This window comes from Sus scrofa, chromosome 12, assembly GCF_000003025.6.
Source record: "Sus scrofa isolate TJ Tabasco breed Duroc chromosome 12, Sscrofa11.1, whole genome shotgun sequence".
In the NCBI taxonomy this organism is placed as follows: domain Eukaryota; kingdom Metazoa; phylum Chordata; class Mammalia; order Artiodactyla; family Suidae; genus Sus; species Sus scrofa.
Genome location: NC_010454.4, coordinates 15,605,158 through 15,621,044, shown reverse-complemented (window position 1 = coordinate 15,621,044; position 15,887 = coordinate 15,605,158). Strand labels below are relative to the sequence as shown.

General features: G+C 36.8%; 1 protein-coding gene across 18 annotated transcripts in view; it reads left to right on the top strand.

The window, feature by feature from the left end:
* TANC2 (tetratricopeptide repeat, ankyrin repeat and coiled-coil containing 2) overlaps positions 1–15,887 on the top strand; it is a 365,248-nt gene that overhangs the window by 192,787 nt on the left and 156,574 nt on the right. For 17 of the 18 annotated variants that reach the window (XM_021068126.1, XM_021068124.1, XM_021068122.1 and 14 more), the window contains one exon: positions 12,822–12,970. In XM_021068126.1, the coding sequence (XP_020923785.1) occupies positions 12,822–12,970 (149 nt within the window). Of the gene's footprint in view, positions 1–10,782; positions 12,294–12,821; positions 12,971–15,887 lie in introns of those variants that run through there. The other variant, XM_021068138.1, reaches the window with a different exon arrangement.

The window sequence follows — 15,887 nt, the reverse complement described above, 5'->3', positions numbered from 1 at the left end:
AACACAAATCAAGACTTCAGTTTACTTCTGGCTCATCTTTATCTCTAAGGAAATAGTTCTTAAGGATCTGAACCCAAAGTGTGGGATGTTTTAACAGAGTTCCTACTCCTGGCAGATCCTAGACTCTGATTTTGTCCCCTTGACCTTGTGAGACAGCCAAAAGCACAGCTCAGCTGCTCAGTCATTTCTTCCCTGTTAACAAATGCCTCCAGTGCTAAAGCGGCCCTTTGTACTGGGCAAGATCTCCATGTCAGATTGCCATCGTCTCCCTGTCTTAATGATGACTTATCGCCATCTCGTTGGGTCTTTAATGCTTTTTACAAGATTTTAAGAATATATTTTGTCCAGTTTTTGTTAAATGTCTTCAGCTGGAGGGTCTCCAATTATTGAAAAGCCCCTTCCACCATTATTTCCTTTGGGGAAAAAAATTCTAGCATTTGTATTTTTAGATCACATATATATCTGAATGTATATAAAAGGAGCATTTTTATTTTTCTGTCCTACACGCCCCATGAAACCACGTGGGACCAGATCAAACACTAAAACAGTCTGAGGACCTTTCCTTTATGGACAAACAAATCCCCTTAAATTCTGGGAGCTCTCTACTTGCAATGATATTATTAGCCAGTTGGTTAATTATAAAGAAGTTCCCTTTTCAAGTAGGTGTTTAGAGTTGGTTCATGGTCCATCTTGCTGAGTAAGTTGTCTCCTATTTGAACTTGAACACTAAATCTCAAAGAAATTAGTATTTTGCATCAAAATTTTGACGTTTTGCCTATTGTGGTTATGATATTACCCATGGTGCCAAACTGTTGAAAAACCTGCTCCTCATCTCCATCTGATGTAACTTGACCTATTACCATTAGATGGGAAGGAAAATGTCAGCTTCATCCAGTCACAAATCCCAAATATATTTCATAGAGCATTGAGGTTAAGTTCAACGTTATTATGTTTTCTGCTTTCATCTTGCCTTCTGCAGTAGCCGTCATAATTAAATTATAATTGTGAGTGGATGAAACCGATGTTTATATTGCTACCAGTAAAAAAAAAAAATTAAATAGGGAATGGGAGTCATCATGTGAAATGATTGGAGAGTTTCTTTTAATGTTTGAAGAGGGTCATGAGACAAATGCTTACTGCAGTCTGGCTTTCCATTTCTTAGCTCTGTTGCAAACCAATTTTAAAAGCAATGTTCTTATCTGCCAGTTAATGTTTTATTAAAACATTGAGTATCAAAAGCCACATAGCATATTTTTTGTAATTACCACCAAATGCCTAGCACATATATTAAAGACTCAATCTTCTGTTAACCATGTAAATCATCTTCGGTAATGCAGAACAGAAGGCTACCCTTAAATTCTAAAGGTATTATTTGTTTCATATAAATAATTCTTTATTTATAGGACTTGAAAGAATTCTGGTTAGAATTCCTTTGTATATAAGTAAAACTTCCATTACATTCAAGGGCATAAAATATGGATGCTATTTTCTGGTACCTTACCAGAGCAATGATTCTTATTTTCTTTATTTTATTTTTTATTGTTATTTCCCCCAATACAATTTTTTTTCCATTGTACAGCATGGGAACCCAGTTACACATACATGTATACATAATTTTTTCTCCCATTGTCATGCTCCGTTGTAAGTATCTAGACATAGTTCTCAGCGCTACACAGCAGGATCCCATTGTTAATCCATTCCAAAAGCAATAGTTTGCATCCGTTAATCCCAAGCTCCCAATCCATCCCACTCCCTCCCCCTGGACAACCACAAGTCTATTCTCCAAGTCCATGATTTTCTATTCTGTGGAAAGGTTCATTTGTGCTGTATATTAGATACCAGATATGAGTGATAACATATGGTATTTGTCTTTCTTTTTCTGACTTACTTTACTCAGTATGAGTGTCTCTAGTTCCATCCATGTTGCTGCAAATAACGTTATAACGTTCTTTTTTATGGCTGAGTAGTATTCCATTGTGTATATATACCACATCTTCCTAATCCAGTCATCTGTCAATGGACCTTTGGGTTGTTTCCATGTCTTGGCGATTGTGAATAGAGCTGCAATGAACATGCGGGTGCATGTGTCTTTTTTAAGGAAAGTTTTTTCCGGATGTGTGCCCAAGAGTGGGATTGCTGGATCATATGGTAGTTCTACATATAGATTTCTAAGGTATCTCCATACTGTTCTCTATATACCTGATTCTTATTTTCTTAGTTAAAATTTATTTTATATGATGAATTCTCTAGTACAACCAGCCTTATCTGGTCCCTAACCAAGTAACCTTTTTTATAATGTCACAGATGATATGTTCTTTGCCTTAGAAGAAAGAATTAAACTATAGGTGAATCATCATAGCATTTTTCTAATGAAGGCTTTTGAATATCGGATATAACTCATTTCTTCCCAAATATCAAACATGGAAAAATAAATACTAAAATGATCAAAAACATCCATCTGGACAGTTTATACATTTTCTCCTTTATGCTTACCACTGTACCCACCGTGCCTAGTGTAGTGACTGACTAATATTAGTCAGTCAGTAGGTGTTCATTCATTGTGTGTTGAATGAATGAAATGAACCTGAAAAGAGGAAGGAAAAATGAAAAAGTTCGTATTTTGTTAATATGTGTAAATTATATAGTTTTCTCTAAGAATGTCTTTCCACTTTCTAATTTACTACAAAGGGGCCTGTAAACTTGAACAGCTGGAATCATGTTTTCTTTTTTTTTTTTTTTTTAATCTTTTTTTGCCTTCATTATTGTTCAGTAAAGGTGTTCGGGAAATTCAGTGGGGAAATAAACATCAATCCTTACCTCACACCATGCACAAAGATTAATTTAAAGTATTGTAGACCTGGAGTTCCCATCGTGGCTCTGTGGTTAACGAATCGGACTAGAAACCATGAGGTTGCGGGTTCAATTCCTGGCCTCGCTTAGTGAGTTAAGGATCCGGTGTTGCCATGAGCTGTGGTGTAGGTCACAGACGCGGCTCAGAACCCGTGTGGCTGAGCATCGGCGGGCAGCTACAGCTCCGATTAGACCCTAGCCTGGGAACCTCCATATGCTGCAAGTATGGCCATAAAAAGACAAAAAGTAAATAAATAAATACATTTTTAAAAATAAAGTATTGTAGACCTAAATGCAAGAAGTAGGAGCTACTCTTTGCAACCTTAGAATAGGCAAAGATTTCTTGGATAGGCTGTAAAAAGTGTAGGCTATAAATGAAAAAATTTAGAATTTGAATTTTATCTAAATTTAAAACTTTTGTTCTTTAAAAGACACTTTTGAGAAAAGGGAGGCTATAAAACAGGAGAAAATATTAGTGTGCATATGTCTAACAAACTTGTATCCAAAATAAAGAACTATTATAAATAATCAGAACCTAATTTTTTAATGTACAAAATATTTGAAGAGACATTCAAAAAAGAAGATACAAGAATGGCCAGTATATCTGTGAAAAGATGCTCAACATCATTAGTCATCAGAGAAATGCAAAGTGAAACTCTGAAATACCACTATGCAATGGCCAAAATCAAAATGGCTCACAATAGGAGTTCCCGAGTGGCTCAGGGGATTAAGTATCCAGTGTTGTCGCTGCAGTGGCTCAGGTCACTATTGTGGCATAGGTTTGTTGATCCCTGGCCCTGGATACTTCCCCATCCCACCGCATGTGCAGCAAAAAAAAAAAAAACCACAATACCAAGTATTGGTGAGGACATGGAGTAACTTGAATTCTTACACACTATTTGAGAATGTAAACCAAACAGTCTCTTTGGAAACCAGCAATTTCTTATAAATTTTTAAACTTTATAACCAAGCCATCACACACCTTTGTATTTGTCCAAAAGTAATCCAAATATCAGTATTCAATAGCAGGAAAAAAATAAAATGTGGGGTATCCATAAGGAAGAATACTACTCAGCTATAAAAGGAAACAAACTCTTGAAGCAAGGATGGGTTTCAGAAACGGAATGAAAGAAGCCAAACAGTATGCACACTATTGTATGCGGAATGGATGATCAGCAGGGACCTGCTGTATAGCACAAGGAACTCTACTCAGTAGTCTGCAATAACCTTTACCGGGAAAGAATTTAAAAAGAATGGGTATGTATATACGTATAGTTGAATCACTGTTATACAGCAGAGATTATCACAACTTTGTAAATCAACTCTACTTCAATAAAACTTTAAAAACGAAAAAAATAAAAAAGCCAGACAAAAAAGAAAATAGACTATTTAACTCCATGTATATAAAATTATAGAAAATAGAAACTAAGAGAACAGAAAGCAGTGGTTTCTGTTTCTGATAACAGAAAAAGTGGTTGCCTGTGACTAGGGTTTGAGAGACTTCAAAGGGACAGAATGAGACTTCCGGGCATGATAGAAATATTCTGTATCTCTGCTTTGGTGATAGTCTCCCAGTTGTATACCTGTCAAAAAATTCATTGAAGGAGTTCCTGTTGTGGCTCAGTGGGTTAAGGACCCAACTAGGATCCATGAGGATATGGGTTCGATTCCCTGACCTCACTCAGTGGGCTAGGGATCCAGCGTTGCTGCAGGCTGCGGCATAGGTCACAGATGCTGCTCGGTTCTGATGTTGCTCTGGCTGTGGCGTAGGCCAGCCGCTACAGCTCTGAATCACCCCCTAGCCTGACTACTTCCATATGCCATGGGTTTGGCCCTAAAAAAGACAAAAAAAAAAAAAAATCACTGAATTGTATACTTTTAGGAATAGAATTTATTTCATGTAAATTATATCTTGTGACACAACAGAAATGAATCTGACTAGGAACCATGGGGTTGTGGGTTCGATCCCTGGCTTCTCTCAGTGGGTTAAGGATCCAGCGTTGCCATGAGCTGTGGTGTAGGTCGTAGATGTGGCTCGGATATGGCGTGGCTGTGGCCTTCAGCTGTGGCTCCAATTTAACCCCTAGCCTGGGAAGCTCCATGTGCCATGGCTGCGGCCCTAAAAAGCAAAAACAAAACAAAACAAGACAAACAAAACAGAAAAAACATCAGTAGATGAAAAGAATAGAATCTGGAATAAGATGGCAACTAGAAGTGAGTGGGTATGAAGATGATGAGAGCGAATGGTTATATTGAACAGAAAATACATGGTAGGAAGAACCACTAGGATTTCGTTTTGGTCTACTAATTAAGTTGTGGTTGCAATTGAATCAAAGTATCTAAAGATTAAATGCTCATAATAATGCTGTGTAGCAAATCACCCTAAAACTTACAGCAACCGAAAAATAAGCAACTTTTTTCTTAGTCATGGATTTGCAAGTGGCAGTTGGGTGACCCTGTCTCAGGTTAGAGGTGGGCTGAGCAGCTCGAGGTTCAAGCTGGGCTCAGGCCCATGGGTGTTCATTCTGGGGCCCAGGCTGTTGGGGCATCAGCTGGAGAGAAGCTCTTTCCTTTGGCAGATCACAAGAACACAAGCCCAGCTGCTCCGACACATTCAGACCTCTGCCCATGACATTCCAAGGTCCAAATTAAGTCACATGGCCAAGCCAAAAAAATCTTTTAATTGTGTGAAGTTTTAAACAGACCGAAAGAACCTCCCATGTAGCCATCCCACAGTTTCAACAATCATTTCATGTATTTCCTCCCCCTTTTCTTCAAGTACACCCAAAGGAACTAAGTGTAGGGGAAAGCTTTGAAGTCAGCCTCTGTGAATAGAGATGGGCTAGTGGTGATTGCTTTGACTCTTATCACTGGTAGACAGTGGCCATCCAGTCGGGAGCTCAGTGTGGGGAGGATGTGGAAGAGCTTTGTGTCCACTTTCGTACTTACTGTGACAAATAGCTGCCCTGCTTTTTTATCAGTCACCCAGTTCCAGTATTCATCAGAAAAGGAGACATTAAGGTTACCACGTAAGAATTAAGAAAAGAAAATATAACTAGGTTTTCTTTGGCTATGGGGCCAAGCTAATCATAGTTTTTTGTAGCTCTGTTAGAGAGAAAGCATGGGTTTTATTTGATTCAATGTGGTACAGATTTCTGAATCTTGGAATAGTTGAGAACAAGCAGTTTATAATTAACAGATCACAAAGGAAAATATAAACAGCCTGATGAGAAAATGCAAAGAGAATGCTGAGAATTAAGAGAGTCTCTGGAACTGGAATGTGTGTAGCCTGCCATGTTGGGAATACAGATTAGGGATTTGGATACATTAGCTATTAGATATTCCGTTTCTTGGCACGGTTTTAATCGTTGTTTAATCCCACTGCAGTTTAACTTCTTTAAGTGAAAGGTGCTTTTTTTGAAACTGTTGTGAAGTGTAAACCATCTCTTAAAAGAAAATTGTTGTCATCAAGAAAAATAAACATCGGAGTTCCCATTATGGCTCAGTGGGTAAGAACCTGACACTGTTCCTGAGGATGCAGGTTCCATCCCTGGCCTCACTCAGTGGGTTAAGGATCCAGTGTTGCTGTGAGCTGTGGCATAGGGCACAGATGTGGTTCAGATGCTGTGTTGCTGTGGCTGTGGCATAGGCCAGCAGCTGCAGCTCTGATTCAGCCCCTAGCCTGGGAACTAACATGTGCCACAGGTACAGCCCCAAAAAAATCAACATTAAAATATTCTGAAATATTTAACACTTGCTTTTTTACAGCATTCTATTTCTTGCCCACATTATACTTCTCAGAGTTTAATGTACTGTGATTCAATCAATTTATTTACTTTCCGGTTTTCCCCATGAGACTATAAGCTCCTTAAGGATAGGGATTAAGCCTATTGTTCATCAGTGTGTATCTAATACTTCACACAGTGCTGGACACATAGAAAGTACTTAGTAAATATTTATTGAATTGATTAATGCTTTCCCATTTTGTCTATCAGATTATTCTGCTGGATACCATTAATAAATGAAATAACCATTTAAACAGTTTGTATTCAGTAATCACATTTTCCTCAGAGAATAATGAGTCCAGCAGTCAGGGAGCCTGAACTTCAAAACTGACTCCATCACTTGCCTAACTGTAACCAGGAGTAAGCAAGAATGTAATCTTTGTGTGCTTCACTTTTGCTATGTGTAAAATAATAAATGTTGTGAAGATTAACTAATTTTTTGTTCATCTTTTAATTGTAGTGTCTATTTTTCTTAATGGTTTGTACAAGTTTTTTGTATATTCTCAATACAAGTCCTTTGTTGGATAAATGAATTAAAGATAACTTTCCCACTCTGTGGCTTGCCTTTTTACTGTTTTAATGGAGTCTTTGGTGAACAGAAGTTTTTTCTAATTAATATACTTCACTTTACCAATTTTTTCTTTTTGTGGTTAGTGCTTTTTGTGTCCTGTTAAATCTTTGCCTAGTCCCAGTTTGTGAAGCTGTTCTGTTAGGCTAGCTTACAGAAAATTTATTGTTTTATCTTTCGTATTTGGATCTGTAATTCACCTGGAATTGATTTTTGTGTATGGATCAGATAGGGGCAGTTTTCATTTTATTCATGTGTATTGATCCATCTCCAATTATTGAAAATATTATTCTGTTACTAAAATATTGCATTGGCATCTCTGTCCTAAATAAGACGATTAGATATATATATATATGTTTCTGGATTCTTTATTCTGTTCCACTGGTCTTTCTAGCTATGCTTGTATCAGTTATACTCTGTCTTAATTACTTCAGCATTATATTTAACTCTGATGTTAAGTAAGAGCACTCATTCTTCTTCACATTTTCCTTACTTATACCTAGACCTTTCCATTTCCATGTAAATTCTGGAATCCTTTCGTTTTGTGGTGTTGTATGCCTCTTTCAGTGTTCTGGAAGCAAATCCTATTGCATTATCACGCTGCTCCCAAATAGCCAAGATAAAACGAAGAGCCGTAACTTCCAGTGGTTTTAATTAGCGTATTATATGAATGATGTATGATTTGTGTATAATAGTCTCACAGTGATTATTTTCTGCCGACCTACCAGCCGTCTTGTTTTGTTTATCATACTCCAAATTTATCATTATTAAAGAGGTCACAACAGAATTCCACTCAAAGAAAAGTGCTGTCTTCGTTTAGGGACATATCCTAATTGGGCGTGTTTGTTTATGAAGATGATACCTTCTTCACATCGCCCAGATGGTCATGGATGAGACAGAAAATATTGGGTATGAGGATTTACAAGGAATTTTGAGCGTTTTGAGCATGTACCCTGAGCAGAGGGGAGTTAGGGAGTGAGGCCCAACAAAATGGGAAGAGACTGGAACCACGGATGACAGTAGAGCTGAGGGATTAAGAGCTTGCGTGGCTTGCTTTCTAGATCCAGGTTTCCTGGTGCAGCCACTTACTAGCTGATGACTTAGGGTAAGTTACTTATCCCTCTGTGCTTCACTTTCCTTGTTCATAAAGTGGGATAAGACTGCCTACCTCATAGGGCGGTTGTGATAAGTAAATGAGTTAATGTAAATAAAATACTCAGAAACAGTGCCTGGTATATAGGAGCCCCCGTATGTGCTGGCTGTTACTAATAATTGATAAAAAACAGTCAGTAAAAATCTGAGATGTATCATGTTTTTAGTTTTATTTAATTGTTCTGTGCCTTGGCATAATCCCCCACCCTTGATATACAATATGTAACCCCAGTAAAGCCCTGTCTATGCACCACCTTAAGACTAAGGTTTATTGGAGACTGAAAAGATTATATCAGAATCTAGTAGTGCAGAAAACAGACCCTACACTCAGGAAGAAAATAGCCCAAAGTTGAAAAATCCACTGCAAATTAGAAATTGAAGTAATTTTAATAATCCTCTGAACATAACATGGCATTTGTGTATTGAGTTCATCCCAATTTGACAGATTTTTGAAGGATGAAGTTCTAGCTGTTGTGGGGTTTCTCAACCTCAGTATTATTTAATGACTTTCGGGGCTGGATAATCCTTTCTTGTAGGGAGCTGTCTTGGGTTATGTAGGATGTTTAGCAGAATCCTTGGCCTCTACCTACTGGATGCCAGTAGCAACTCTCCTCCCCACAGTGTGACAACCAGCAATATCTCCAGTGATTGCCATATGTTCCCTGGGGGAGGGAGGGGGGCAAAGTTGTCACCAGTTGAGAGCTGCTAAGTTATTTAAAAGAAACTTCCCTGCATAGAGGTTTTTTCCCCCTCAAATTCCAAGCCGTCGCAGAAATTGAGACTAGAATAATACACTACTAATACACTCATTTACCAGCGTCAGTAATTTTGACACCTTTGTTTTATCTGTATCTTCCCCATTTTTTCCATACTAATTTCAGCAAAACCTGATCATTGTATCATTTCATCCGTAAGTAATGTATGCAACGTATATGTACTAGTGGACTTCTTAAAAATAATAAATAATAGTTTCTTTTAAAGAAACTAATACTTAGGATAAAAGAGTGATCGAGATCTATTTAAGAGAATAGTGTGATCGAGTAAATATAAGAATGACGTGAGTAGAGGAGCCTAGAAGAAAAAGGAAGAGATGGGTTTGTTTTCCCTTAGCTCCTTTCTTAACTGAGTATCATTTGAACTTTTGTGAGTAATGCGTGAAGTTATAATTACAGCCTCTTGCCTGCCATTTGTGTGTAGTGTAGTCATTGGTTATGAAATCTGAAGCGATTAGGGACTTCTAAATTTTATCATTTATCTTCAGAATAACAATTTAACATTTTAACCAGAAACTGTTTACTTGAGATATCATATGCTATAAGTACTCTTGCTATTATAATAGATTTTAAAAAATTATAATAATATTAAATAGGTGACTCAGTGGTTTAGAAATAGTGTTCAAACGACCAAGAAGGAAATTCCACACACCGTAGTAATGAAATGAAAACTTTTGCCTAGCAAGGGCTTAAAGGTGGAAATCTGCTTGAGTGGAGGATAGGGGACTTGTTCGCTTGTTTGTTTTTATTGAAATACGGTTGATTTACATTGTGGTGTTAGTGTCAGGTGTACAGCATAGTGATTCAGTATTTTTGCAGGTTATATTCCTTAATAGGTTATTACAGGATAATGGGTATAATTCCCTGTGCTATACAATAGGATCCTTGTCACTTATCTATTTTTATATATAGTAATTTGTATGTGTTAACCCCGTACCCCTAATTTGTCCCTACCCCCTTCTGATTCCCCTTTGGTAACCACAAGTTTGTTTTCTATCTTTATGCATCTGTTTCTGTTTTGTATGTACAATCATTTGTATTATTTTTTTAGATTTAGAGAACTAGTTGTGAAGATTCATTTGTGTGTATAACACAGCTTTTTCCTGAGATTTTATGTTAGAGTACCTTAGTTGGACAGAGGAAGAGAGTTAAGGAACTGATGGATATTATAGAGGTAATAAAGCCCCTTGAATATGTTTTGTTCTGTGGCAAAGAAATCCATTTTTGTTGCCTCTTGGAAAGGAAGTAGGGAAGGGAAAATAGATGCGAGTTTTCTACTGTGAAATAAATGAGAATTCTGTAGAGATTTTCCACGGGTGGGACACAAGTTGAGTAATACTGTACAAAATATACCTATAATCCCTTCCTCTGAGTTCCAGCTTATGACTTCAGTAGACTTTAGTAGTTAAGATGAATGTTAAATTGAAAAATAACAATATAAATCTCACTGTCTTGCCATTTAGAGTGAGTTAATGTGTGAAACTGAATATTCTAAAAAAATTGAGCTCTCGTATTTTAATTTTTTATTTTTATTTATTTATTTTTTGTCTTTTTGTCCTTTTTTTTTTTTTTTTTAAGGGCCGCACCCACTGCACATGGAGGTTCCCAGGCTAGGAGTCTAATCTGAGCTGAAGCTGCCGGCCTATGCCAGAGCCTCATGGCGATGCCAGATCCTTAACCCACTGATCAAGGCAAGGGATTGAACCCACAACCTCATGGTTTCTAGTCAGATTCATTTCCGCTGTGCCATGACGGGAACTCTGATCTCTTGTATTTTAGCATCAAATCATACGACTTTATAGTTAATGCATACTATGGTGAAAGGACAGGCCTGATTCCCCTCTCAAAAAAAAAAAAAAAAGATTTTTATAGTGTCCTATAGGATCTGTACTGCTGTGGACTGTTCGAAAGTTAGACTAAAGACATCTGAGTGTAAAACAAAATCTGAAAAAAATGATGACAATGAATCACATTAATGTAAACAGGTACTCAGTTTAGGGAAATTAGTTCTGTATTACAATTGGAATAGATCACCCTGAGTTCCCTGGCTCTTTTTTATGTACTATAGAAAGAGTGCTAGATTTAGAAAAATCACCATTTGGTAAGCATGATAGTAATTAATTCAACTAAGAAGCATTAGTGGATGCTAAAGTAGTGGGCAGAAATTTGTTGAGGGGAGATTCAGACTGAATACTTGAGCACCAATGTTCACAGGATCATCATTCCTAATATCTAATAGGTGGAAACAGCTCAAGTGACCAGCTTGATGGACAGATGAATAAATAAACTAAATGTGGGAGGTACATAAAATGGCATATAATTTATTCATACAAAAGAAATGAAATTTTGCTTCATGCTAAAACATGGATGAACCCTGAAAATATACAAAGTGAGATAAGCTAGACACATAAAAGGACAAATATTGTATAATTCCGCTTACATGCAGTACCTAGAATAGATAGGCAAATTCAAAGAGACAGAAAATAGAATGAGCTTACTAGGGGCTAGTAAGAGAGGAGATTGGAGAGTTTTATTTAGTGGATACAGAGTTTCTTTGGGGGATGATTAAAAAGTTCTGGAAATGGATATGGTTGCACAACATTGTGGAGGTACTTAAGGCCACTGAGTTGTACACTTAAAAATGATTAAAATAGCAGTTTTTATTGCATATATTTTTACCACAGTTTTTTTATTTTAAAAGTTTGTTGAGGAATGGGCTATTTACATAATCTCAAAGTGTCTCCCCACAAGATGCTTATTAATTACAAAGAGTGGAAAAATACAGCAGACACTACCATAACCAAGTGATCAAGGTTAACAAAGCATTACTTTTTGATAGACCTGCGAAAAATGCATAACCCGAATCCAATCATGAAGTAACATGAGATAAATTCAAATTGAGAGACATTGTGCAAAACAGCTGGCCTATAATTATAATCTTCAGAAGTGTCACGGTCATGAAAGCTGAGAACAAACTGAGGAACTATTCCAGATTAAGAGAGTCAAAGAGAACTGAGAACCGAGTGCACTGCATAATCCTGAAATTCTTTTGCTAGAAATGACATTGCTGGATAACTATCAAAACTTAAAATGGGGTCTGTGGATGAGATCATCGTCATGTAAAATGTTAGGTATCCTGATGCCTCTGCTGGCAGTGTTGGTTCGGTAAGAAAATCTCCTTGTTAAAGGAAATGCATACTCTCTGGGGAGGATGGGACATCATGTCTGTATTTTCAAATGGTTAAGGAAAAAATATGTTCTTTGTTCTATTCTTGAAACTTTTTTGTGACTTTGACCTGATTTCAAAATTAAAAAAGAATATTTACAAAAACAGTAAGAAAAAAAAGACAAAAGAACTTGGATGAAGGTGGTGATTGTGGCCAGAAATTTGATCCTAAGACTAAGACTTGTACTGGAAGGCCAACTGCCAGCATGCTGGGAAATGTCTATTAAGTTGCAAAAACATTCTCTCAAACTCAAGGGTTTCAAGTAGATACATTAAAGATGATCCGAGGATAGACTCTGAATTATAATGTAAAAAGGTGAGAAAATGAGCTTCTAGACAGGGACCTAGTGATTTTGGATTTGGAATGTGAAAACAAGGGAAATGACAAACTGAGTATAAATATAGTTGCAGAACTGGCCCTTTTTTTTTTTGAAAGGTTCATGTGTTTTAATGTCTTCCTGATACAGGTGATGCTGAACAGGAACTTGGTCCCCCTCCATCTGTAGATGAGGCAGCAAACACACTCATGACTCGTCTGGGTTTCCTCCTTGGAGAGAAAGTCACAGAAGTTCAGCCAGGTGATCAATATAACATGGAAGTACAGGATGAAAATCAGGTAAACTGGTTTCCTATCAACTTAGTGAAATATGGGATGAATCAGCCTATTATAACCAGGAAAGGAGAAATGCTTCTGGGTGTGGGTGTGAGCGTGGATGTTCTGAGAATAATCCCAAGTATTGAATGCCTTTTGAGACCTGGAGGTGTAACTTAATTTTCAATAATCACTACACTTCTTCAGTTTATGGAACATTTTTTAGTTTCATTCTCAAAGTTTTAAAAAGCTACTTTAAGCCTTTGCTTCATTTGTTGGATGACTGAAGAACTAAATAAGCCAACAAACAAAATTGGCATATGAGCACTGTACCCGCAAAATTGCAGAATTCACATTGTTTTCAGGAACACATGGTTTATTTATCAAATTGACAATATGCTGAGCCATTGAACAGATCTCAGCAAATGTCAAAAGATTTCACTGACCATGGTAGAAATAACCAATTATAAAATAACTTTGAAAATGATAGCTAAAAGATAACTTAGAAAATCAGAATCCACAGGTGCTAAGTCAAAGGAGAAATCACAAGAAATTAGAAAATATTTTAAACCAAAATGATAAAAATGAAATGTAACAAAACTTATAATTTGTAGTTAAAATGTGGTAAAACTAATTTTGGATACACATATTAGAAAATCTGAAAAATGATCTAAACCCTCATCTGAGAAAGTTAAAAATATCAACAATTTGGAAAAATCATTTTAGAGATTTTTTTCTTTTGGCTATTTCCATTCTTTTCATTTAAAATGTAGCAACAGAAATGTTAGATTCATTTGTATGGTCTTTATCTTTAAAATAAATGTCCTGTAGTGAACAGTTTTACTCAGAATATGACAATTTAAATTCAGATTGCATATACTTGGTAAAGAGTCTGTGTTGTATGTTTGTTTCATCATAAAATAATAAAGTATACAGAGTTTCTTTAAGCATATTTATAGGTGGTGTGGTTAAATGCTCAGATGTTCCAGGGCTCTCTGCTCAGGCTTTTCCTTTCTTTATACGCTCACTCCTAAGGTCATTGGTTTTGCTGGCTGCCCGTTTCTGATCATGTGGGCAGTTTTGTAAAATTCAGATACCCAGAGATTCTAATCATATTGAAACTCTTCTGTTCTGATGTGTTTAAATATTGTTTTGACTCTGGAATTATCTCTAGTCCTGCCTTTCCCCTTAACACTCAATCTCTGTATCTAGCTACCTACACTGCTTTTTCTCCCTATGCATCCAAGTTATGTCTCAAACTTAACATATCAAAAAGCTACCATTGCATTTTTTTCCCCCAAAACCTGCTCCTTCTCCAGTGTTTCCTATCTGTAGAGGTGGCATCATCTACATGCTTAGCATAAAAGCATCGAAGCCATTCCTGACTTTTCTGTCACACTCTACATTCACTCTTTCAGCAAATCATACAGGCTTTCTCTTCAGAATGTATGCTAAATCTGATCCCTTTGTATTACTTCTGCTACACCTAAGGCCAGGTCACTGTTATCTCTTGCCTGGGCTACTACAGTAGCTCTTAGGATGTAAGGCTAGAAGGCTGGAACTTTTGCTGGTTTTATTTACTACTGTATCGTCTGCACCTAGAACAGTGTCTGCTATTAGTAGGTGCTCAAGAAATATTTACCATATGGTAAATAGGGCTTCATAGGGCTCTGCTTCCCCTCTTGCCCCCCTGTTGTCTATTTACACAGTAGTCAGAGTGATCCTTGTAAAATGTGAATCTCATCCTTTTACTTCTCTGCTCTCAATCTTCCACTGTATTCCTGTCACCTTTAGAAATAAAGCTGTAATCTTTCCCATGACCACCTGATCCGACCCCTTGCCGCCTCGCCAGCATCCTTTCCTACCCCTGTCTCTTTCTCCTGCAGCTCTCCAGCAACACTTGTCTTATTGTCATTCCTTGAACACATAAAACATTCATTATACTGGAATGTTCCTCCCATATAACTTGCTCACTTCATCGAGTGTTCTACTCAGATGTTACCGCCTCAGAGAGGCCTTAATTACTTTATCTAATAGCACCTGTCCATCACTGTATCCCCTTATCCTGCTAGTTTATTTCCCTTATAGCGCTTTTTATTAATTTATTAGGTTACATATTAGTTATAGAGGGGTTTTTGTCTGTATCTTATACAAGAATGTAAGCTTTGTGATGACAGGGATTGATCTTTTCTTAACCAATTTGCACTGTAACCATGTCAGTATGCTATGCTGTGAATAAAAAATGGGAATGATATATGTTGAGGGCTTTTTAAAAACTGATGTAAATAAAACATCTCTTTTACTTTTTATTTCTTGATATTCATGTCAGGTTGAAATAAGACTGTTCTAATAATGACTAAGTAACATGACATTACAAACTGAGAATTTGCCAAGGACCTTGTTATTTCTAAAAAGCTCCATTTCTTCAGGTGCTAGAATTTATACTGGGTTGCTTTTGAGATGCTTCATGTCACAGCATGTTGCAGTGATTTCTGAATAAAATAACAAGTCTGTAGAGTGTGCCTTACTTGTGCATTTACTGAAGACATTGCATCTAAAATAAGCAAATGAGTAGTATCATTGACTTAATATAATTACAGTGATATAGTATAATAGAAAAATCACTGAACCAGTCAGTAGAAAATGTGTCTTCTGGTTCCATCTCTACCAGCTACCATTTTGTAAATTTAGACGTGTCGCTTAACCTCTCTCAGCTTTAGGTTTTTCATAGGGAATCATAACGGACATTTGATAAATGTTTACTGCATAGAATCATTGCACTAATTGCTTCATTTGCACATTTTTGTTTAAACTTCCTTATAATCTAAAGTGGTAGGGTCCATTTATATTTCAGTTTTCAGATTAAAAGAGGTAAACACACTGCCAGGAAGTGATGGAATAATATTCCAATCCAGTCTGCTGCTCCAACTTAGTTCTTAAT